Raw genomic sequence first — 24,161 nt, 5'->3', positions numbered from 1 at the left:
CGTCCATAAAACGAATAATACGAATTAATCCAATTCTTTACAGTAAAAAAAAAAACAAAGCACAATGTGTGGCCCAAGTGAACGGTAACATGAACGTGACGTCATAAACACGCGACGACCCTGCAGCTCCAAACGTAAACAACACCTGTCATGGCGCTCACCGGCTGTGTCGCTCGCTTACGCACGCCACAAATGTCGAGAACGATGATGACTTTCGCTCCGTGTTCGTGGTGGCATTCGTCAGTTTGTGGACTTAATCCCCGCTGTCACCCAGAGGTAGTATCGATAACTGGTCTTTCTAATTTGGATCGGTGTAATATTCGTCTTCGGGCACACTCGGAAAGAGTCCAAACCACTTGGAGAAGCTTCTCGAGTGAGGCTGTTGGAAAAATCCAGTCAACCCATTACCAACTGGTGTACACATGCAAGGTGCTTTTGTTTCTCCGCGTTCGTGCAATACAAAGCGTTAGGCAAGCTAAATGATAGACTTACTGCAAATCGAACCTCTTTCCAGGTGTGTACCACCAGATCCACGCAGAAGATCTCCAAGCAAGCGTATCAGAACGGTGTCGTGATCGTGACGTGTCCGGGATGCAAGAATCACCACATTATCGCTGACAACCTGGGCTGGTTCTCCGATCTGAAAGGGAAGAGGTTGGTGGCTCTCTTAAAAATAATAAATAAAATAATGTAGTAATAAATAGTTATGAAATCACAGTACAATAATCCCCCGCCTCTTCGCACTTAATTTTTGCAGCTTCAGTGTTTCCTGGATTTTTCCAAAATCTTCATAAAAATGAATAAAATACAGCAATATCAGCAGCAATATTGCGGAAAGACGCGTTGTTTCTGACATATCAGTTGACTTTAGAGGCTTTTTACACACCCATGGGCATTTATACAAGGCGGGAGATTGACCAATGAGAGCACAAGTGGATTTATCCCGTGAACTGATCCGTTGTGCATCATCCCAGCATCTACCTTTGTATCAACTAGAGGACATGCAGTGTAATTAACAGCAATAAGAAGAGGCAGAGCTACTAAATTCCAGTCATATTTGTTGACCAAAACATTATATGCTTTGTTTGTATGTGGTGCTGCAGCTAAAGTAACATTTTTCCGAAGGTTTAGAATTACCATAACACGTTTAACTGTGATAGCTCATCTATGGCATTTATTATATTTGCATTAAGATAGATTTTCATTAGTTGAAATTATGTTTTGATTTATGTGAGAACAGACACACAGCGGCTTGCTTTAGTTGTGAAATTTTAGTTGTTATCACTTCCCGATGTACCGTCCTAAAAGCTGAATTTAAAAAGTTCCTCACAAAATGGGTGCACCGTTTAGTGAGTCAACTGCAAAAAGTGACACGGTGATAATTTTCCATATTGAGTGAGTTTCGCTTTACATACTCTCTGAACGTTACAGGAATATCGAGGAGATCCTAGCGGCCAAAGGAGAAACAGTGAAGAGGCTAGGAGGAAGTGACGCCCTTCAAGTTGTCCTGACCAAGTCCAGCGAGGAGAAACATCCTCCCCAGGAAACACCAAAAAAGAAGGACTTGGATAAAGATACTTGAGTCTGATGTTTATTTTCTCCAGTGGTTTTCATCATTTGGATGGCGGATGGCCTGGAGTCTATTCTAGTCCATTCACACTCATGGACATTTAGCGTCTTATTTGAAGCCAACATGGATGTTTTTGTGAAGAAGGAAGTCAGGGAAAACCCGCACAAGCACATGGTAAAACATGTCAACTCAAGATTTGGATCCAGAACGCCAAAACATTGAGGCAGATGGGCTCAACACTAATTCACCATGCTGCTCAGGAATAAAATACTTAAGTGCATGTCTTAGATTTTACCCTGATGGATAGTTTAAGTTTTGATGTGTCAATTTTTCTTTTAAACACTCATGTTCCCAAATATAAATAATGTAGAAATAAATACAGTTACCAATTCAAACTTGAACCTAAAGTTATATCAGCAGTGTAAAACAAAAAGGAGCATTATTGTCTTGGTGGAAGCAGGGTTTGGGAAACTTTTAATTGTGAATAAAATCAATGTTTAATGTATGTTTTATTTTACAAATATTTTGCATTGTATTTTACAGTACATTTAACCAGTTATTTAATGCGCCAAAAAAAAAGTAGGGTAGAACTACAAAACTAATACAAAACGTGACGCTTGCTAACGCTAGTTGCGTGAGCCTTCCTTTCCTGGTGAGCCCAGTATTTCTACTTTGGAATATTTATATTATCATTTTACATGATTTTATATTAAACGAACATATGTTCCATTGAAACGTCCGTCGTAATGTACGACGAAGCACAAAATAGATATGAATTCATGGTAGAGTGCAACTTCTGGTGTTTTCTGCAATGTGTGACGACATCAATCACATGATCCGATCACTTCTCGCGAGAACGCAACCTGCTTGTTTGCTAAAGTGTAGCCTCTTTTCGCTGCAGGTTAGCATATCGCCTCTTTCGTTTTGCCCCCTTCTCGTGTTAGGACTGCGATGGAGGCCCTCGCAGCCGGACAGGAGGCCGGGGAGAGGCCGCACCACCGGCCGTTCCTTATTGGCGTCAGCGGGGGGACCGCCAGCGGAAAGGTTTGTCCGAACCAAGCTCCGGTGGACGTTAGCATTAGCCAGGATAGCGTCGCCGCCTGTCCTGACGGTTGGCCCGCCCACTTATTTATTACAACGATTAAAATACGTGTTTGTCATTTATCATACACGCGTGCGTTATTTTCATAGCTTACGTAAACGTGATGGTGTTTTAAAAATGTCGCTCACTTCCCTCTGTAATTAAATTTTATGCGATCAGATGACCCGCTGGACAGAGCATTAGGTACACCTGCGCACCGTCTCTGAACCGCCTCAAGTGCAAAAGCATCCATCCATTATCCGGTCTGGTTCTCCTCACAAGGGTCGCGTTTCTTATACATAACATTTATGTATTATGTTGAATCACTGTTTTCTGAATCAGAGTTTGAATTCTGGCAGTGGCCTTTCTGGAGTTTGCATGCATTAGCATCATCTAAAACTGAATTGTCCACAGATGTGAGTGAGGTTGTGAATGCAATGTATGTCCTTAAGTGTCTCTCCTCGCTGTGTAATGGTGCGTTTCTGTTGAAATGTTTATTTCTGGTTGCGTTATTCCAGTCGACGGTGTGCGCCAAGATCATGGAGCTGCTGGGCCAGAACAAGGTGGACCACCACCAGAGGAAGGTGGCCATCATCAGCCAGGACTGCTTCTACCGCGTGCTCACCGCTGAGCAGAAGGCCAAAGCTATCAAGGGCCAGTACAACTTTGATCACCCAGGTAGCCCAAACACGCGTGCTTGGGGAATCATTAAACGTGGGGGGGCAGAGGAGGGATAGGATATTAATTGAGGTGCAGTATCTCCTCGAGTGGAGGTCATTATTTGAGGAAATGGGACTCTTTGTGATTTCCACGTCACATGACTTCCTTTGGTATTGACTCATTTAAGTGGATGACACAACTAATGATCAATTGAGGCACATACCTTCATTGAGGAAATGTGGCTCTCTGTAACTTCCACACAAGATAATTCGCTGGTCCAAAGGAAGCATTTATCGTCTGATGTGCACAACCCCTTAAAAATGGAGGCTATTATCTCAGGAGATGCAGCACTTTTTTAACAGTGATGAACTTGCTTTTTTTGATCTTGCAGAAGCCTTCGACAACGAGCTGATGTACAAAACGCTAAAGGACATCGTAGAGGGCAAAGTGGTTCAAGTCCCCACGTACGATTTTGTCACCCATTCCAGGTGAGATGTGAAATGTCGGCCTTCTTTCACATGAAAAAAAGTCAGCAAAATGAATCAACATTAAAACATATTTAAGACATTTATACACATGGGAACAAAAAACGGAAGTAGGAACCTACCAAAAGTGTCCCAAGACTTCTGTTGTGTCTTCTGGTCACATGTTCTTCTACTTTGATGCTGGCTGAAAAAAAGAGCTAGGGTGGTGGAGGCCATTATTTGAGGAAATTCAGTACTGTGAATTCTAGGTCAAATTACTTTCTTTGGTCACTGGACTGTTTAAAGGTGAAGTCAACCCAAACATTTTCTTGACAATATGTTCTATGTGCTCCCACTATTCTAAACACGGCATTCTAATCATTACAGTAAAATAAATTGGTAAATGATCAGTCACAGCATGGCCTCGAGGAAATTCACTTTGAGATTCCTAGCCGACTGGTGCGGAAAGGAGGCGGTAATGCGGTGTTTTTTTTCCCCCACCGTGTGCCGTCTTTGCCTTCAGGTTGGACGAGAGGATCACCGTTTACCCGGCCGACGTGGTCCTCTTGGAGGGCATCCTGGTCTTCTACCCGCAGACAGTGCGAGACATGTTCCACATGAAGCTCTTCGTGGACACTGACTCCGATGTGCGGCTGTCTCGGAGAGGTACGGGGTACGGTTCGGATTTCTTTCCCGGATTGTTGCTGAGCTGAACGTTTTGGTTCGTCAGTGCTGCGGGACATGACCCGAGGTCGGGACCTGGAGCAAATCCTGTCACAGTACACCACCTTCGTCAAGCCCGCCTTTGAAGAGTTCTGTTTGCCCGTAAGCGTGAGCTCCTGCACCCCACTTTTATTGAGCAAGTGCGCCGCCCTCACTTTTTTTCCCTCCTGGTTTTAGACCAAGAAGTACGTGGATGTCATCATTCCCAGGGGCGTTGACAACATGGGTGAGGCTTATTTCTCATGACAAGAGAAATGATCTGAACAAAATGTGATTTTTTTCCCCCCTAAGCTGTTAAAACAGAACCCTGTCAAGTCTACTACAGTATGATTTCCACACAAAATGAGTTTGTGGTTGCTAAATTGAAAAACACACCTTAGAGTGAGGCATGCCATCTACTAGAATGGAAGGCATTATTTAACAAAGATGAAAATATGACATTTTGGTTCTAATTATAGCTTTCAATTTTTTTTCCCAAAGCATTCTCGTTTATATGTTGTTAACTGTAACAACCTCGGTACACACCTAATGATTAAGGCGTGGCATCTATTACCGCTGATTTTCCTAACATGTTTGTGTGCCGCCAGTGGCTATCAACCTGATCGTGCAGCACATTCAGGACATCCTCAACGGCGACATCTGCAAGTGGCAGCGGGGGGCCGTCAACGGGCAGGGCCGCAGTTTGAAGCGGGCCATGGCGGGTGAGTGCCACCTGCAGAACGCTGCCAGCGCCAACCCAGCCGGAAAGCGGGCCCTGCTGGAGCCCAGCACTCGGCCACACTAGCGGCCAAACTGGCCGGCACCATTCGGGAGCTTCCGCCTCTATTCCCAAAGACCTTTATTTGGTTTTGGAACTTGCTGTTACACATATAAAGTTGCTAGGGCTGGGAAGTATCGGGTAACCATCATCCGGGAACTTTGGAAAATGGTCCAAATTGGAGACTTTCAATGAGAATTTGTAGGGAATTTAATAGAAAGGTCAATGCCAATAATTTTTTCGTTTTTGTATTATGCTTTTTTTTTTAATACGAAAAATGGCACTCTATTGTACTGTACTTTTTAAAAATATACACGTATGACAAAGAGTGTAAAGAAATGAAACTTTTTTTGCTTCAATTCAATGGACGTTTTCCACCTTGTTGTGCGCGTCTCGGCCAATTGGCAGCAGTATAACACAAGACAAATGGCAACACAGTTCAAGGTACCTCTGTACTTGCATGAAATGTGCCATTTTTTCATCAAAATTGCTAAAATGCTTGATAAGTTTCCAATTCTACTTTATCCCATAAATTACCCATGGAAAGTTTCCAACTTTGAAAATTCGGCACGCATACACGCATGGTACTGTTGTCTATTTATCACTACATTTTTTTTTTGGATTTTGTTCCGAGTGTGAATATATTTCAAGTTGTAACCCACAGGGAGATGCGTGTTTTTCCCCGCACTGAAGATTATTGAATGCCTTAATCACTTCCTATGTAAAAGCATTGTTTTGTTTGTGAATAATATATAATGATGATGAAAAACTATTAAAGTGAGTTCATATATAGAAACAGCTGTTTGTTTTTATTGAGGGCACAGTGTGACGCGTTGCTTCCGACTGGTCTCCCAAAGACAAAAGGAAATCATTTACATTTTGGAATGACAAACGACTTCACCCCCCCTCCTCTCCCAAACACGACATGATTGTTTTTTTTCTCCTTTTTTTGTGTTTGTATTTTTTTTACACACGACCACAGCGTCTTGAGTCATTTCTCTTACCGTCTTTTTTGCCTTTCTCCTTGTTTTTGCTTGCGTACAGCACTTGCAGGAGAGACGGTCAAGTTCTTCTGGTAAACACAAACGTCCTTTCCAAGAACAAAAGGAGCGGCGTGTGTATATGATACATTTCGTAACCACACATGATTCTTACACAAGCTAACAAACAAACCTTCCCCTTCAACGCAGGACTTCACAGTAGCTGGCGCTGCTGTTTTGAGGGGAGTGGCACGCTTGAGTTGAGGTGACCAATTCAATGGCACGTGATATATACTGTATACCTATATAAATATATATATACACACACACTACTCACATAAAGTAAGGGATACTAGGCTTTGAATGCAATATTTCAAACTTTTTGCAAGTAGTGCATGTATATCATCGCTGTGGGGCGGAAACCCTATTTATCTCCAAATATGGTCAATTTCACTTTTTCACTCCTTGACACTATTGGTCTTTCACCACGACTGTTATTTTAGACATTGTTACCCAATAAAGCTCGCGTAGAAATCTCTTGACACTTAAATTGTCACTCCGCAGGAGATGTGCAGCATTATGTTGCCTCAAGAATGAAAATAGTCAAGTTAGACATCTGACTAAGCGTGTTCTCATAAAAAAAAAAAAAAACAAAAGGCTTGCTGAAGTCCAGAAGGAAGCGAGTTATCCACAAAGGTTATGCATGTGTACAGAATCATGTCTGCCTATTACGCTGCTCATCATTTCATGTCTCTGAATCTCTGAAAAAAGAGTTTGGCACGATTAATATTGTTATCGTCGTTTGCTTTTGTGAAGTAAAAAGAAAATGTTGGCATAAGTCCAGACTTGGTGATGGACGGAGCGTACTGTGTGTGTGTGTGTATATATACATACATACATCACACACAATAAATTAGCGGTCGTACATGATTTTGGGGTGGTGGTGTGTTGATGTTGGGGCGCAACAGTATATGATAGCAATGTAGGATAGAACTTGAAAAATGCAGCGTTTAAAGGGTTACTCAAGGTTAAAAAACAAAACAAAACTTCTTTGCAGTATGTTCTGAGTGCCTCCACTGGCCTATAAATGGTACTGTGATTAACATTGCGTCCATGGAATGAGTAAGAATGAAGACGATTAACGCATCTATTTTTACCCATCTCAGGAGACTTCCATCTCTGCTGAAAAGAGTTCCCCTCCAAGTAACTCAAGCAAGATGTTTTAAAGTAGTGATTTTAGAAATGCCAGGATTCCGCCCAACAGCAATAATATAATAATACAAAAATGTTTAAAAACTTGAAAGTGTAATGGACCTTCTCACCTCATTGTCACACACTCAGCCGACCGGCTCCACTTTACAAGAGAGCAGACTTTGGTTATTTCCGTCTTTGTGAGTCTGCTCCCTCCCTGTAATAAGAAGTCCCCCGGCCTGGTACGGCCCCTTGTAAACCTCACTCGAGCTTCCAATAATCGTTCTCCTGCAACGAATCTCCCGTTAGCTCCCGCCAAAAACTCAAGAGCGTCCATTCAGCGGGTCTGTTAAAGTGGAGTTAGTGTCATTGAAGCACAGTTGGAGGTCATGTCTTTTGTTTTTTTGCGGTGTTGGGGGGCAGCGGCCCTTTAAGTCTTCTCATCCCGCTCCGTCTTGCGGCGGGCGATGTTTCGTGGCTTGATCTTGAGCGACAGCTCCCACAGCGCCTCCTCGGCCAAGTGGTCGCTGAAGTCGTTGAAGAAGGAGACAATGTCGTCATTGCGTTTCAGCTCATAGTGCCTGGAAACAAAAACAACAAAACGTTTTTCTCCGCATTTGTGTTTTTACCAGGTTAGGGTTCATTACATTTGCTCTTAAAATTTGCTTTGTTTCCTCGTGAAGTTCAAATTTCGTTTCCAAAATATTTAATCTCGTAAGAGGAGCTAAGAAATACTTAAAAAGGAGTGTTTTCATGTGTATGTGTTTCAAGTGTGTGGATCGAACTTTTCACATGGTCTCAATATGGCGACTTTTGGTTGTGGTCTTTTCATCAGTTTCTTATCTGGGAGACTGTGCTTGGATACGTGTTGCTGTTTTGGGTAGCAAATGAGTTTCTGTATACAGATGGGACATGTGGTTACGCACACTTGCTGGAAGCGACGCATGCTGTCCAAGATGTTGAACTGCTGCCATCGCTTGGAGAAGTTGACTTTGCCGTCGATGAGGTCGGGGTTGCCCAGGTGGACGAAGGTCAGGTCCTGTAAGATGAGACCCCTGTGGGGGAAAAACGAGAAGTGGGCGGGCAAATTATTTTTTATGTACATACGTATGTGTGATAAAAGCCAAGCATTGCACTAACAAGTACGGGATGCAAGGAGGCTCCACTTCGGCCAGAGCGGCCCGGTACGCCCGGAAGGATGATGAGCTGTCAATCAACGTGCAATATTCCTCCAATCCCTGATGGGTTTAAAAAATAAGAAAAAATCACAACAGGGTTTTGTCCCTGCACAGCAAATCTGGAGGTGGAGATATGACAACTGTTTTTTGGATGGCATTGCTATTTGCATCATTGGCGTCACTGCCATGCCACCGAGATTTTCAGTGATCGTTTGCTACTACGCTGTTGCCTTGAGATGCGACGAGCCACCCGACTTTATGTACTCACCTCCGATGTCTGTTTCTGCCACTCCAATCTTCGGATGGGCGCGGAGTCCAGGGCAGACAGGATGGCCAGGTACGAGTTGAAGTTGTTCAACTTTCGTAAGTGCTGTCGAAAGAAGTGGAGTGACTTAAAAAAATAATCATCAGAAATTCTCACAACTGACATTTTCTGTGGGTGTGTGAAAACACACCTTCATGATCTTGATGAACTTGAGCAGCAGCTTCTCTCGGTCCTGGGCTTTTTCTTGCTGAATGATTAATGAGCGCACCCTGGAGGACGCAGACGGTTAAAACAGAAAATGGGCGAAGGGAGCTTCCTGTCGCCTTTTTTTTTTGCTCCTCACCAGTAGCTCATGTTGTTAAAGTGCTCTGTGAACTGCGTCAGGTTGGGACTCTTTTCTTCGTTTTGCTCTTTGGCCCAAAGCAACACCTCAGGAATCTGACACAGACAAAATTAACACACAAGCATCATTAATTCATTTCGCCAGCTGCAGCGTAGCAGGCGCTTATATTAACTACTGAGGACCAGGCACCCTTATTTATAAAGTTGTATTGTATTGTATTGTATTTAAAGTATCAAATATTTTAGTTAACTTAAGGGAGTACATTTGACTGCAGAGAGTACGGGTTGCTGCCCTACCTCAATTTTGTAGAAGAGCTCGGCGTCAAGAAGCGTCAGCTGGTCTGCAATCTCGTGACTTCGGAAATCGTGCAGCGTTCCGGGCCTGGCGGGACGACACCAACACACTCATTTATATCAGCGTTTTCAATGTCCACTGGTGGGCAAGGAGGGCTGGGGTCTTTGTGGGTGTCGGTCACGGGCGTACCTGGCCGAGACGCCGCGAGCCGCAAGCGGCTTGAGTGAGTTGGTGTAACGCAGCAGCTTCTTTTGCTCCACCTTGTCCAAGATGTTCTTGCGGAGGACGCGGGCTAGGCTGAGCTCCCCGTTGCAGACCAGCGTGAAGACCAAGTCCATCAGCTGCTTCAGGATGTCCTCCGTCAGCTCCACCAGGCTGGGAGAACAGAGCCATTGTCAGACATATTGAAACGAGACCTCCAACTCTTTGTCACAAAGCTCGGTGACACAAGAAGCTCAGTGGCGCCAGAGCCCAAGCTGTGTATGGAGGTGAGCCCGACTATATCTAGTCCGAACTTCACTGCTCGCACACCAGCTCAAGGTGCTTCCCTGCCAGAGAGGTGACAGTTCATGTCCTAAAAGATTTTCTGAGAGTTTCTGAAGCCGAGGATCGGACCGCCAAGGGCCCTGCGTGCCTTTTTTCGCCGCCGAGCTCACAGAGCACCCAATCCCTTTGTCCCGACCACAGATGGTGAACCCATGGCCCTTTTTGAACTGAGCCCGGCAAGGCCGCATAGGTCCAGGCCTGGCCACCGGGGGCTTGTCATATTGAACTCGTCATAAGGGGATTTTTTTTTAACCGTGCTTCGTCTCTCACCATAAAGCACAATATGCAAAACTTCTTTTGAGTAGCATACATTATTATCAGCATTTTTGCAGCAATGGGTGCAATTACTCACCAGAGCTCGTCCACTACGCGCACCAACACAAAGAAGGTGTTCTTGCTGACTCGCTTCTTGAACGTGTCTGGACTGTGGCAAAAGCTTGTGTATGTACTTTGTGGTCAAGGAACAGAAAAACTTTCAAACAACTACGGTATATTGAATCGCCGTTATATTGTGGCTGTTATAAAATGCGTTACACAAATAAAGTTGCATTATATTGTATCCACATTTTTAACATCTGTAGTATTGTGTTGTCCTACAAAATGCAGGGCAGCACTAAGCTCTACAGAAAGAGATGGAACATATTCAAGTAAGAAGAGGTGACGAAAATATACACCTATGAGTATTGTATGTTCTATTTGCATGTGTTGCTGCTCATGCTAATTTCCGTAAGATGTTTTGCATTACATTTTAGCATGAAGCTAGCAGACATCAATTAATAAAAAGTACAATTCTTTTGTTTTGTGTCAGTTTTACAGTGGACTACAACTGGCAGTGACCTGGAAATTATGTTATATGCAAGCCTCCCATTTTTCTGACATTCTGAGAGTCTGAATAGGCACCAAAAATAGTTTAAAAAGTGTAAAACTAAACGTTTTTCTATGGGATCTCGATATTGCTCAAGTGTGGCTGTGCTTGAAATGTATAGCACAGAAACAGTGGTTCTTTGTAGTGGCAAGAGTCATAAACCATTTGCAAAAAAAATTTAAAAAATTAAATCGCGGCACAGATGTCAAAAGGTAGCAAACAGAGGATATCTGTAGTGTAGCTTCTTAATGAGGTCCTCAGGGGTTATAAACGTCCTATATGTAGTCAAGAAGGCTTCACAGTACAAAACGAGATCTGCGGGGCGGAGATCAAGCAGAGAGAGTGAGACGCACAGAAAGAGACAGACAGAGACACAGGACAATTCATCTTTACCTTTACGGTCCGTCTCTGTGGCGTGGACTAATAAAATGTCTCCCGAGCCGGCGCGCACATCCGGCCCATCATCATTCTGGGGAGGAATGTCAATTTTTTTTCAATTATTTGCAATAGTGGCAGTGCACTGTACAGTATGTTGAAGTCAATGGAGAGGAGCTACATTAAGACAAAAGCAGCGCTTTAACATGATCTTGGTGGTAAGGAACTATGTGGCGGTAAAGATGCGCTTTCACAAAATTAGGGCTATGCCGCCACCTAGTGGCATCTTAGTCACAAGGTACTATGAAGTGAAGTGAGTTTTATTTGTACAAAAAGTAGTGATTTGCCACCATCTAAAGCTTTCATTCTTATTTTTATACAAGTTGAATATATTTTTTTGCAATTATAGTTTTCCTTCTTTTGTTTGTTTACCAGTAACTCACTGTGTGTGGTGCTTCCGCTGTTGCTAAAAACAGAAAAAGGAAGAAAAAAAGTCTCGTTTGTCTTACTTCCTGTTTTAGTGTTATCCTGCTCATGATCTCCTTGTGATCGATGAGAGACAGCTCGTCCACATTCTCCTCGCTCTCCTCCGCCAACTCTGCTGACTTTTGCCTCCTGAAAAACACAAATTTAACAGTTAGCATCGTAGGGGAGGCAAAGGGGGAAAAAAATAACAAAAATGCCCCAACATTTTAAAGAAGTATCATATAGTTAAGAGAATAATGACATTTTTATGAGGGGGAAAAAAGCTTACTTTTATTTTTTGGGAATACAGAACGAATATACTTATTCTTCAGGTAAAATTCACACTTTTTTTTTCTCCCCGTGAAATTACTGATACATTTAAAAAAATATAAAAATTTTTTTTTCCTTCTTGTGACTTAATGACTTTCATTTCATTTTATTTTAACCCTTCCCCCCCACATTAAAACTCGTCATTCTTCTCGCACCGTTGAGATTTCCTTCTTTTAAAACATTTCAACTTAATTCCCATTCAAGTATTTTGTTGCACAAGTATTCACAATAATGGAATGAATGGAACACCAACATATTTTCCAAACATTTTATTTATTTTTCATTTTCTATGTGGGCTTCTTTTAAATAAATTTTGTTTCTTAATTTTGACTAAATGAATTTCAATGACTTACTAACACTGCAATTCAACTGAAAAGGTATTTTCGAAGCCGAAACATCTCCTTACCGTTCCACTTCCATAGCATCTTTGCTATTGGTAGATGGTGTCGCAACGGCGGAGTCTTGGAGTACGTCGTCGGCTGTGATGGTTTCCTGATTGAAAAGCAAACAAGACATCAAAACACCAGTGTCATGGACCCTCGAAAAAAGGCCCATCTTTTGGGAAACAGCACTTACGCCACAATTTGGTTTGGGCTGAGTTGATGCAACCATAACAAACACACACCAACGATGAATAACACCACCACGGTACGCCCGACTTTTTAAAGATTACAAACACCCATGTGTGCGTCTAGCTCACGCACAATGCAGCACTACATGCTACACGACACACCCTCACCCAAACACCAAAGCAATCCTCGACCATCACAAGCAGTATGTATACTCACAATCTGTGGACCAATCTCTCTTTGCATATTCAAATGTAAAAATTGAAAACCAAACAAAAAAAGTGATTAATTTTGTTATTTGTGCAGACACAAAAATGAGAAAATTACAGATTTTACTGGCTAAAAAAAAAGCTGCAAAGAACAAATGATACGCAGATTGTGCCCAAACACCAAAGGGAAAAGCAACAACCACTTACAGTACACTCACTGTCGCACATGCACAACTATTTCACAAAAATGGGGCGGGGGATTTCACAGAAAAACCGCAAACTGCGAGTAAATATCTCGTTTGTTTATAAAGCAGCAACAAGTGAGGTGTTAGCTCGGTGGGTAGCATCAACGCAAAGACGAGCAGCATCGGAGGAAAGCGCACAAGCCAGCCCCGACGTGAGAAAGCCATGCTCGCCACAATGACATCGCTACGCCGCCACTTCCAGAGTTGAATGGAAAGCCCTTTCGCTTTGCGCCCTGAAGTGACCGCACATCTTCTTCCGACCTTGCTACTACTTACTCTGAGGGAGAGAGGCAGCTCGCCATTGGCCTGGCTGGACGAGTACAAGTTGACGTACTCGCCCTCCCCAGCCTCGTCATTTGCACTCTCGCTCTACGGGAGGGGGGAAAAAAACCGAGACGTGAGGCAGCGTGAAAGGGGTGTGAAGTCAAGTGGGGTTATTTTTTGGGTCCTTGCTCAGCATCATCACAACCACCAGGTGTCACTAGAGTGCATGCAGAGGCGGAAGACATGCTCCACTGGGATTCTTAATGGACAATGAGTGAGAGGCTGTGTTTGGAATCACTCCCCAGTCACGATTCTGTTTCCTAACAATGTATCTTGAAAAGTATTGAACAACCGATGTCATGAGGGAAAATAGTATAACCAATTACTGCATTGTGCCGATACGGGGAAATGATTTTTGGTCTCCGGGGACATTGATTTGCAGCACAAGATAAATGAGTTTGTATTAATTTTGTAATATAAACATAATACAGATGACCCCTGCATATTTGTAATTTGACAAATTAATTTACAAACAGTATGATGTTACTGGAATAGATTTATTTGTGTCTACTTATTATGGAAGGAGAACCATAATATATCTTTATATTTTTTTTCAAATCAGAAATAAATAAATTATAAGACCCCCACATTAACACATAACGATAAATCGAGCGATTTTTGCCAATTTTGCTCTTTGTTGTAAAGTGTAAATGATAAAGTACAGTAAAACAGTCAAATCTAATGCTTGCATTTAATTTCTTGACCTCTAGAAGGAAACAAAAACAAATGGTTAAAACGTGTTTAAAGTGTGTAGGATAGGGAAAACTACATGAAAAATAATTTTTACATGGCCTCTAAAGTCTAGATTGTCACACATCGCGGTGCCTTCATGTTGATCCCGTGATTGGGGAGTTGAGAATGATTCCGAACACAGTCAAAATGATCACAAGCAAGGTTCAGGAGGTCAAATCATCATCGCCAATCGCTTTTCATTTCTTCTTCTTCTACATAGGAATGGAACGCCCGCTCGATGTCCACAACGCGTTTGACATCCGTCCTCACCACGTGGAGAGAGTCACCATGAGACGACTCGGAGGGAGGACAGGCCGCCACGGAGGCAGCCGAGCCGTATGGGGAGCCCCCGGGACCGGGTCCTCCCCCGCTGCCGTCGGGAACGGCGGTCAAGGCGGCTTGGTCCGTGCTCTGCGTTGAGGGCGGGGTGTTTGCCGGGGAGCGCGGAAGCAAGAAAAGAGAAGGAGGAGAAGAAGGAAGAAGAAAACAAAGAGCCAAAAGATCAGATGGCTTTAGGAAACAAGATAGCGGAAACAGGCGAGAGTGAGAGGCGGAGGTGATGCTTCGGCTGCCCAGATGAGGACAAGGAGTGGGTGTTAACACATCGCACAGCAATGAGGAAGTACAAAGCAGACATGATGGCAGCAATTCCATCAGAGGTCTCAAACTAATTTTCACGGCGGGCCACGTTATCGTTACGTTTTCCTCCTATGAATCTTTTATTACATTGTCATACTACGTAAACACATCGCCCTTGCATTTCATTGCTTTTACATATATTCGAATCAACAAATTGAATTTGAAATCAGAGGTCATGGAAAATAATGACAACCAAATATAGAAACAAGGACCACTCATTTTTTGTGAAGAATTATGTTGAGAAAAAAATGCTAGTAAAATCTGTATATATATTTTTTTTTAAATTATATATATAACGTTATTATACCTGCGTGAAGTTGGCCCCCCATTTGTTGCAAAAATAGGTGGAAATAGTTTGTTTCGTTTGTGCTGCGTTTGTGCCCGTTTGTGCTGTTAAAATTTTCGTTTGTGCTGCTTCGGTTCGAAAGATATTACACTTTGTTTTATTTCGAGTGTGACGTCACCCAGCCCCCCATTTTCATCCGATTGACTTGGGAATGGTGCCATTCGTTTGTGCTACGTTTGTGCCCGTTTGTGCTGTTAAAATTTTCGTTTGTGCTGCTCCGGTTCGAAAGATATTACACGTTTTAATTTCGAGTGGTGACGTCACCCAGCCCCCCATTTTCATCCGATTGACTTGGGAATGGTGCCGTTCGTTTGTGCTACGTTTGTGCCCGTTTGTGCTGTTAAAATTTTCGTTTGTGCTGCTCCGGTTCGAAAGATATTACACGTTTTAATTTCGAGTGGTGACGTCACCCAGCCCCCCATTTTCATCCGATTGACTTGGGAATGGTGCCGTTCGTTTGTGCTACGTTTGTGCCCGTTTGTGCTGTTAAAATTTTCGTTTGTGCTGCTCCGGTTCGAAAGATATTACACGTTTTAATTTCGAGTGGTGACGTCACCCAGCCCCCCATTTTCATCCGATTGACTTGGGAATGGTGCCGTTCGTTTGTGCTACGTTTGTGCCCGTTTGTGCTGTTAAAATTTTCGTTTGTGCTGCTCCGGTTCGAAAGATATTACACGTTTTAATTTCGAGTGGTGACGTCACCCAGCCCCCCATTTTCATCCGATTGACTTGGGAATGGTGCCGTTCGTTTGTGCTACGTTTGTGCCCGTTTGTGCTGTTAAAATTTTCGTTTGTGCTGCTCCGGTTCGAAAGATATTACACGTTTTAATTTCGAGTGGTGACGTCACCCAGCCCCCCATTTTCATCCGATTGACTTGGGAATGGTGCCGTTCGTTTGTGCTACGTTTGTGCCCGTTTGTGCTGTTAAAATTTTCGTTTGTGCTGCTCCGGTTCGAAAGATATTACACGTTTTAATTCACGCGGTGACGTCACAAACAGGAACGCGCCAGCGTCAGTTTGTTTTGTTTTGCTGTCGAACAAGGAGCTCGGTATCGCGCTACCGCGTTCAGTCAATCACTTGAATCACTCGTATTTGTTATTAATTCCAGGTTATAAACTAGTTCCTGGAATGAACCGATGTTTTGTATGTTTTTGCGCATTTTACATTCTTCATGATCCTGGAAAGCAACTGTTGCCGGACGGACTTCAGGTAAACATGTCACACTCACTGTTGTAGCTTTTTTGCTAGCATACAGTAATCTTAAAACCTTCCTGTTTTCACTGCTGTAAATTACTTTAAATTCGGTCTTATTTCTTTTAATAGTGTTGTTCTACTGCTCATTCATTTATTTCATCAGTAGTCATTAAAGCTATGTGATTATTTCTTAAAATTATAGTAGACGTGAGGCTGAAACATATCCGTTGAACTTTTTGAAATAAAAACAACTTAAAGACACCCCTCGATGAAGCATTCCCTCATTTGAGAACAACTGAATTAATATAAAAACAGTCCGTGTGTAATTGATGAGAGCCTGCAGAGAAACCTTGGGTGAAACGATAGCTTTATGTGTAAAGAAAACAGCAACAAACAAAACCCCAAACTATTTACATTTCAACAATTAAGCAATCACTGCTTTGTGAAGCTCTTTGTCTTTTCTGATGCTGCTTTCACTCTACTTTCCAGGTCATTGTGCATCTCCCAGTCAAAAGCAGCCCTCCTGCAATATGCCACATAATGTCCTAGAGAATCCTCTTCGAGATGATATGACTGCTCTAAAAGTAAACTGTCAGCATCAGACTTCTGGGAATTTCCAGCAGGGCAACTTCTGTTCAACTCATACCTAGGTCGGTGTCAATCCACTAAGCCTCTCCATTTCTCAACTTCAGTAGTATGAATACTGTAGCAACATCAGACTCATCACAGAGGTCAACATAATTTTTTAATATATTTTTTCCTCAGTATGAGAAGTAGTAGAGGCATCGTCAGGTCTTAAGACATGACCTACATCAGCTTTTTTGTTTTGCAGCAGAAATCCACGTTTCCCTCAATGAAGGCATGATGATGAGCAACGAAACGGTCAACACGATTGAGAAGGCTTTCATGCTTGAAAAGCCCATTTTTTATGTTTTTGAACTCTGCTTCAACAGCTGCCGAACTTGCAGTGATGCTGGTACTCCGGAAGAGAGGGACCATTACTCCTGTCCAGAGTGGTAAGTAACTTCCCAGTCTGATGATGTGGGGAATAATCTCAGGGAGGAAGTGGATGTTATCCCTGTCTCCCTCAGCCATGGCAAGTGACCTGATCTCTTCGCATAATTCAGTCACCCACTGTCGAGCATTAGTGTGGATCTGTTGATGCTCCTCAACGGGTTCCTGTGCCTGAACCTCTTCATCGAGCATGCTGATACAGTCTTCTTGTGCTATTTGTGTTTTCAGGTATTTCTTGCACTTTTCTGATGGGAGAGGGGTTCCAGAACTGTCATTACCTTCAGATTCATTAAGTGCCACAATAGTGATGGCACATAGAAGTTATTTTGCATGTTCCACACATTGTGACTTAAGTAGTTGTGCTAAATCTCAGAAAAAATCTTTTTACACAATGTCTTTTATTTTTCAGGCGGTCCCACTGGGAGATCATATTGTTGCAGTGTGCAACGTCTACCCTGACAAAACATGGCAGGTTTTCATGCTTAAAGCACTCATTGATGTAGGTCTTCAAATCGGGGTGAGCGGTAAAAGCTTTGGCCAGAGATCCAAGAATGGCAAGAGAAAAAGCACTCACTGCTTCTATTGGGGACGGACGGGGCACCTGCATGAATCAATTTTTTTCAGCCACTGTGTGATAGCACATACGCCATGCTTTTCTGACATCTGTACCAATGTCTTGTACACATAGTTGTTTGACTCCAGTAGTGACAGAAAAATGTGTCCAGTCCAATGTCTTTAATGCTACCACTGCGAGGTGCACTGTACATAAATACATAGATGTCCTCATTTGTGACGCAAACTTACATCTTTCTCTGCAGTGATGCACATTTCAGCAACCTTACACGCGCAAGGTCGACGATTGTGTCCATTTGGACAAGCGGCTGGATGAATTCTAAATGACCTAAAATAATTTCTTATTGAAAAACAGTAGCAACACAATACAAGTTCTTAAGGCCCAAAACAGCACAATCGACAGACTAGTTCAACCAAAAAGCGGATGTTTTTACAGCAAAAATTAAAGTTAGAAAAGTTGTGGGGACTTGCTGGCTTATGCCACTGGAAATTGAAACAGGCATTATCAATAAAACTGAATTGTTATTCGCATTCCTGTCTTTATAGACTCATCACTAGTGGTCATGTCTGTCGAAGTAATTTTAATTGAAAAAAAAAAAAAATCAGGCTTTGCTTTTTAATTGTATGCGGTTCAACAGAAAGAAGAAAACCAACTCATGAAACAGGCGTCGACAAAGATGATGGTGCCCTTCCTTATTTTAATACTATATTTTGTTGCAAAACATGCTGGCAATCAGGACAAATTTTGGTAACTTTCACTGGACTTCTGCACCTGTCAGCAGGAAAACATCCCGATTTGAAGAGCTACATTAATGAGTGCTTTAAAGTCTTGCTTGGGAGTCAGCATGCAAACCTGCCGCCATGCTTTGTCAGGGTAGATGTTGCACACTGCATCAAAATGATCTGCCAGTGGGATTGCCTGAAAAATAAAAGACATTGTGTAAAAAGATTTTTTCTGAGATTTAGCACAACTACTTAAGTCACAATGTGTGGAACATGCAAAATAACTTCTATGTGCCATCACTATTGTGGCACTTAATGAATCTGAAGGTAATGACAGTTCTGGAACCCCTCTCCCATCAGAAAAGTGCAAGAAATACCTGAAAACACAAATAGCACAAGAAGACTGTATCAGCATGCTCGATGAAGAGGTTCAGGCACAGGAACCCGTTGAGGAGCATCAACAGATCCACACTAATGCTCGACAGTGGGTGACTGAATTATGCGAAGAGATCAGGTCACTTGCCATGGCTGAGGGAGACAGGGATAACATCCACTTCCTCCCTGAGATTATTCCCCACATCATCAGACTGGGAAGTTACTTACCACTCTGGACAGGAGTAATGGTCCCTCTCTTCCGGAGTACCAGCATCACTGCAAGTTCGGCAGCTGTTGAAGCAGAGTTCAAAAACATAAAAAATGGGCTTTTCAAGCATGAAAGCCTTCTCAATCGTGTTGACCGTTTCGTTGCTCATCATCATGCCTTCATTGAGGGAAACGTGGATTTCTGCTGCAAAACAAAAAAGCTGATGTAGGTCATGTCTTAAGACCTGACGATGCCTCTACTACTTCTCATACTGAGGAAAAAATATATTAAAAAATTATGTTGACCTCTGTGATGAGTCTGATGTTGCTACAGTATTCATACTACTGAAGTTGAGAAATGGAGAGGCTTAGTGGATTGACACCGACCTAGGTATGAGTTGAACAGAAGTTGCCCTGCTGGAAATTCCCAGAAGTCTGATGCTGACAGTTTACTTTTAGAGCAGTCATATCATCTCGAAGAGGATTCTCTAGGACATTATGTGGCATATTGCAGGAGGGCTGCTTTTGACTGGGAGATGCACAATGACCTGGAAAGTAGAGTGAAAGCAGCATCAGAAAAGACAAAGAGCTTCACAAAGCAGTGATTGCTTAATTGTTGAAATGTAAATAGTTTGGGGTTTTGTTTGTTGCTGTTTTCTTTACACATAAAGCTATCGTTTCACCCAAGGTTTCTCTGCAGGCTCTCATCAATTACACACGGACTGTTTTTATATTAATTCAGTTGTTCTCAAATGAGGGAATGCTTCATCGAGGGGTGTCTTTAAGTTGTTTTTATTTCAAAAAGTTCAACGGATATGTTTCAGCCTCACGTCTACTATAATTTTAAGAAATAATCACATAGCTTTAATGACTACTGATGAAATAAATGAATGAGCAGTAGAACAACACTATTAAAAGAAATAAGACCGAATTTAAAGTAATTTACAGCAGTGAAAACAGGAAGGTTTTAAGATTACTGTATGCTAGCAAAAAAGCTACAACAGTGAGTGTGACATGTTTACCTGAAGTCCGTCCGGCAACAGTTGCTTTCCAGGATCATGAAGAATGTAAAATGCGCAAAAACATACAAAACATCGGTTCATTCCAGGAACTAGTTTATAACCTGGAATTAATAACAAATACGAGTGATTCAAGTGATTGACTGAACGCGGTAGCGCGATACCGAGCTCCTTGTTCGACAGCAAAACAAAACAAACTGACGCTGGCGCGTTCCTGTTTGTGACGTCACCGCGTGAATTAAAACGTGTAATATCTTTCGAACCGGAGCAGCACAAACGAAAATTTTAACAGCACAAACGGGCACAAACGTAGCACAAACGAACGGCACCATTCCCAAGTCAATCGGATGAAAATGGGGGGCTGGGTGACGTCACCACTCGAAATTAAAACGTGTAATATCTTTCGAACCGGAGCAGCACAAACGAAAATTTTAACAGCACAAACGGGCACAAACGTAGCACAAACGAACGGCACCATTCCCAAGTCAATCGGATGAAAATGGGGGGCTGGGTGACGTCACCACTCGAAATTAAAACGTGTAATATCTTTCGAACCGGAGCAGCACAAACGAAAATTTTAACAGCACAAACGGGCACAAACGTAGCACAAACGAACGGCACCATTCCCAAGTCAATCGGATGAAAATGGGGGGCTGGGTGACGTCACCACTCGAAATTAAAACGTGTAATATCTTTCGAACCGGAGCAGCACAAACGAAAATTTTAACAGCACAAACGGGCACAAACGTAGCACAAACGAACGGCACCATTCCCAAGTCAATCGGATGAAAATGGGGGGCTGGGTGACGTCACCACTCGAAATTAAAACGTGTAATATCTTTCGAACCGGAGCAGCACAAACGAAAATTTTAACAGCACAAACGGGCACAAACGTAGCACAAACGAACGGCACCATTCCCAAGTCAATCGGATGAAAATGGGGGGCTGGGTGACGTCACCACTCGAAATTAAAACGTGTAATATCTTTCGAACCGGAGCAGCACAAACGAAAATTTTAACAGCACAAACGGGCACAAACGTAGCACAAACGAATGGCACCATTCCCAAGTCAATCGGATGAAAATGGGGGGCTGGGTGACGTCACACTCGAAATAAAACAAAGTGTAATATCTTTCGAACCGAAGCAGCACAAACGAAAATTTTAACAGCACAAACGGGCACAAACGCAGCACAAACGAAACAAACTATTTCCACCTATTTTTGCAACAAATGGGGGGCCAACTTCACGCAGGTCGTTATTATCATTGCATCTTAGGTTGGCTTCATAAAAGCTCAGCATGAAATTCCAACTTGCAATTTACCCCTCTTGTCGGCAGGGGGTGCTGTGTGTTCGTCAAAGTAAGAGTGCCGCGGGTTGGAAAATTTCAAATGAAATTTGACAATCCGAATGATTAAATGAAATTTTGTGCTTTTATTAAGGTGTGTCTTACCTCTTTAACAAAAGGTGATGCTGTTCATTTAAGAATGAGCGCGTATGTGTGCGTGCATTGCCAAATCAAATGCTGTCAGTCTACCTGCAGGGAGCTAAGCATGAACTTGTGAGAACACGTTGCACATACCAGCTGCGTTTCAGCACAGACACACACACAGACAAATGCATGCAGACAAACACGTAAATACAAAGACGCACGCGCGCACACACATAGGCGTGTAGAGTAATTCGAAGGAGAAGGCTGCTCTGCTCTTTGGACAATATCAAGGTGTATCGTGAACCTTCGTTTATTGCAGGGAGTACATTCCAGACTGACACACAATAAGTGAAAACATGCAAACTAGAGACCGCATAATTGGAAATATATCTACTTCTAACCCCTTCCACACACGTTAAGCACATCTCAACTATTCCTTGGCACCTGTTCTCACTCTCTAGATGTCAAGAATTGAAAGGCTCTCATGTTACATCACTTTAATAAAATGAAAAGACGACTCTGACTGGTAGATATCCAAAAGAGGAGCAAAAGTTAGATATAAGACAGACACATAAAACAAGTCAATTAAACACTGCTTAATTAAAAACTGACAATATCCACTGGATTAATGTTAACCTACTACGCAGAACACCAGAGATGGAGTAACACAAATTGACAAATATATTACTGTAATTATAATTCCTCAAATAACTGCTACTTCAACAAACACATACAAACATACTGGGTCACGGGCATATATTCTGTCTCACAAAATTAATTTGCAATAAAGTGGGGGTTGACTTTAAATGATGTCATGAGACACAGCTACTGCAGGAATAAACCAAAGAACTGACTCACACGGAGCACCTTTCGTTGTCGTGTCCCTGCGACCCTCATCATGCCCCCGGGACGTGAGGAATCGAAACATTCCACACAAACACACGAAGAAAGGGGGAGACACCACAAGGGAGGGGGTCGGGGCGTGACAGGGGGAGACAGGAGACAGAGATGGAGAGAAGCAATAGGAAGTAGGAGAAGAAAAGTCAACGTGGAAAGATGAGCAGGAGCAAGAGGAATGTGTTTTCCATCAGGTCCATCTGGTGTGGCATTCCGTGGGAGAGACACACGCCCACCACCCCACCCAAGGGAGAACTCGGACGCCGTGGGGTCAATAAAGAAGTAGAGAGTGGGCTACAACTGGTCACAATCAGAGGTGGGATGTAACCAAGGGAAAAACAAACAGTTACTGCATTTAAGTAGATTTTTAAGGTCGCCTTGAGACACAGTGGTTACGTTTACAGAGACACTATTATTTGGGTGAAAAGCCTGATCGGAATAAAAATGCTTCATGTGCACTTGTACTGACACGACAAATGCTTGTATGCGACAAACACAAGCCACTCGGCCACAACAAAGCACGATTGACAATTGAGCACAACAATGAGTAGGGGAGCAGATGGAAAAAGGCGAGCCTCAATCATTCAAAGTGCACACCGTGTCACGTATGGACACTCACCGTGGGCGTGGTCAAGGCGGCTTGGCCAATCAGGTAGGAGTTAGAGATGGACATACTGAGGCCCAGCCCTGAGCCCGCATCCTCCATGGCCGCCACAGACGGCTGGAGGTGGCAAGAGAGCAAGGAAGAAGAGGAGGAAGAGGGGGAGGAAGAATGGGAGGCCTAGAGGAAGAAAGTTGAGAAAAACCAAGGAAAGGGGGGAAGCACAAGGGAGTAAGAGATGACGGGAAAAGGAAGGAAAAAGTTGATTAAACGAGTTAAGCCAGACTTAATCAGCGTTTAGTAGTAGGAATTAAGTAAGGGGGGGGGGAGCATCGTAAGTAAGCAGAGTGTCAAAGGCTGTGTTGTGAGCAGTTTTTCTGTTGTTGTGCAGTTCGAATGTGTAGTGGGTGACTGTTAGTCGTCCTCTAATTTGGCTTGGGTTGCAAATTTCTTTCTAGTGTGTAGTCATTTATAGACAGATGTGACATCATACATTGTGGATGTACATTAGTTTAGCTAATAGGACTAGATTTCCCATGATCCTTCAGGTACAGAAGCAGAAAGCAGTTCTCTATCCTGCATGACCCTGATATAAATATACACTTGTCAGTCGTCATGTCATGCGAATGTGATTATGTTTGGTGAACTTCTGGAAATCTGACATCCCACCCCTGCCTTTTTTTGCAAACAAGTGTGGAATTACTACAGACGTCTGTCATCTGAGAGGATTCAGACAGGATGTGGAATTAACAACATTGCAGCTCTACAGGCAATTTTAATTGATTGCAGATCACGCCCCCAAAAAATAAACTTGAAACCGTTCACATTTGGTGTTACAGTAACACCTCATAAAGAATAAAGTCATGCTAACCAACCACGACTAACAGCAGCTTGTTTGCAACGCTAACTTTGCATTGTTCGCACTGCTATTTTGTTGAAGCTGGATATGCATTTTCCGTCATTATTCTTTTTGATT

General features: G+C 42.8%; 3 protein-coding genes and 1 long non-coding RNA gene across 5 annotated transcripts in view; 2 read left to right on the top strand and 2 right to left on the bottom strand.

Annotated features, from left to right (window-relative positions):
* The first annotated feature begins 115 nt into the window (after positions 1-115).
* Positions 116-2,075, top strand: dnlz (DNL-type zinc finger). The gene is made up of 3 exons (XM_088280994.1): positions 116-429; positions 515-654; positions 1,432-2,075. The coding sequence occupies exons 1-3, from the start codon at positions 151-153 to the stop codon at positions 1,580-1,582; spliced, it is 570 nt and encodes a 189-aa protein (XP_088137120.1). The 5' UTR covers positions 116-150; the 3' UTR covers positions 1,583-2,075.
* Positions 2,076-2,412: 337 nt separating this feature from the next.
* On the top strand, positions 2,413-6,051 carry uck1 (uridine-cytidine kinase 1). The gene is made up of 7 exons (XM_088281143.1): positions 2,413-2,614; positions 3,170-3,329; positions 3,703-3,799; positions 4,299-4,441; positions 4,506-4,600; positions 4,676-4,724; positions 5,086-6,051. The coding sequence occupies exons 1-7, from the start codon at positions 2,522-2,524 to the stop codon at positions 5,280-5,282; spliced, it is 834 nt and encodes a 277-aa protein (XP_088137269.1). The 5' UTR covers positions 2,413-2,521; the 3' UTR covers positions 5,283-6,051.
* Positions 6,052-6,071: 20 nt separating this feature from the next.
* rapgef1b (Rap guanine nucleotide exchange factor (GEF) 1b) overlaps positions 6,072-24,161 on the bottom strand; it is a 44,071-nt gene continuing 25,981 nt past the window's right edge. The window contains exons 12-27 of the mRNA XM_088281144.1: positions 23,204-23,365; positions 14,437-14,577; positions 13,387-13,479; positions 12,494-12,579; positions 11,802-11,907; positions 11,311-11,386; positions 11,148-11,232; positions 10,405-10,497; positions 9,696-9,881; positions 9,509-9,593; positions 9,213-9,307; positions 9,060-9,138; positions 8,873-8,974; positions 8,567-8,664; positions 8,353-8,481; positions 6,072-8,007 (exon numbers count right to left, since the gene is read on the bottom strand). Coding sequence (XP_088137270.1) covers positions 7,857-8,007; positions 8,353-8,481; positions 8,567-8,664; positions 8,873-8,974; positions 9,060-9,138; positions 9,213-9,307; positions 9,509-9,593; positions 9,696-9,881; positions 10,405-10,497; positions 11,148-11,232; positions 11,311-11,386; positions 11,802-11,907; positions 12,494-12,579; positions 13,387-13,479; positions 14,437-14,577; positions 23,204-23,365 — 1,767 coding nt within the window. The 3' untranslated portion in view covers positions 6,072-7,856. The remainder of the gene's footprint in view (positions 8,008-8,352; positions 8,482-8,566; positions 8,665-8,872; positions 8,975-9,059; positions 9,139-9,212; positions 9,308-9,508; positions 9,594-9,695; positions 9,882-10,404; positions 10,498-11,147; positions 11,233-11,310; positions 11,387-11,801; positions 11,908-12,493; positions 12,580-13,386; positions 13,480-14,436; positions 14,578-23,203; positions 23,366-24,161) is intronic.
* LOC148319360 (uncharacterized) lies at positions 18,612-20,685 on the bottom strand. Of its 2 annotated transcripts, none has more exons than XR_015839804.1 (4): positions 19,626-20,685; positions 19,260-19,322; positions 19,034-19,184; positions 18,612-18,852 (listed from the first exon to the last, which is right to left on the bottom strand). It is a non-coding gene; the product is annotated as an uncharacterized LOC148319360 (long non-coding RNA). The 2 variants fall into 2 exon arrangements; XR_015839803.1 differs by having other exon boundaries at positions 19,034-19,148.

This window comes from Idiotropiscis lumnitzeri, chromosome 18 (assembly GCF_059441095.1).
Source record: "Idiotropiscis lumnitzeri isolate Australia: NSW breed Sydney's pygmy pipehorse chromosome 18, RoL_Ilum_1.0, whole genome shotgun sequence".
Classification (NCBI taxonomy): Eukaryota; Metazoa; Chordata; class Actinopteri; order Syngnathiformes; family Syngnathidae; genus Idiotropiscis; species Idiotropiscis lumnitzeri.
This window is presented reverse-complemented; position numbering and strand designations above follow the sequence as displayed.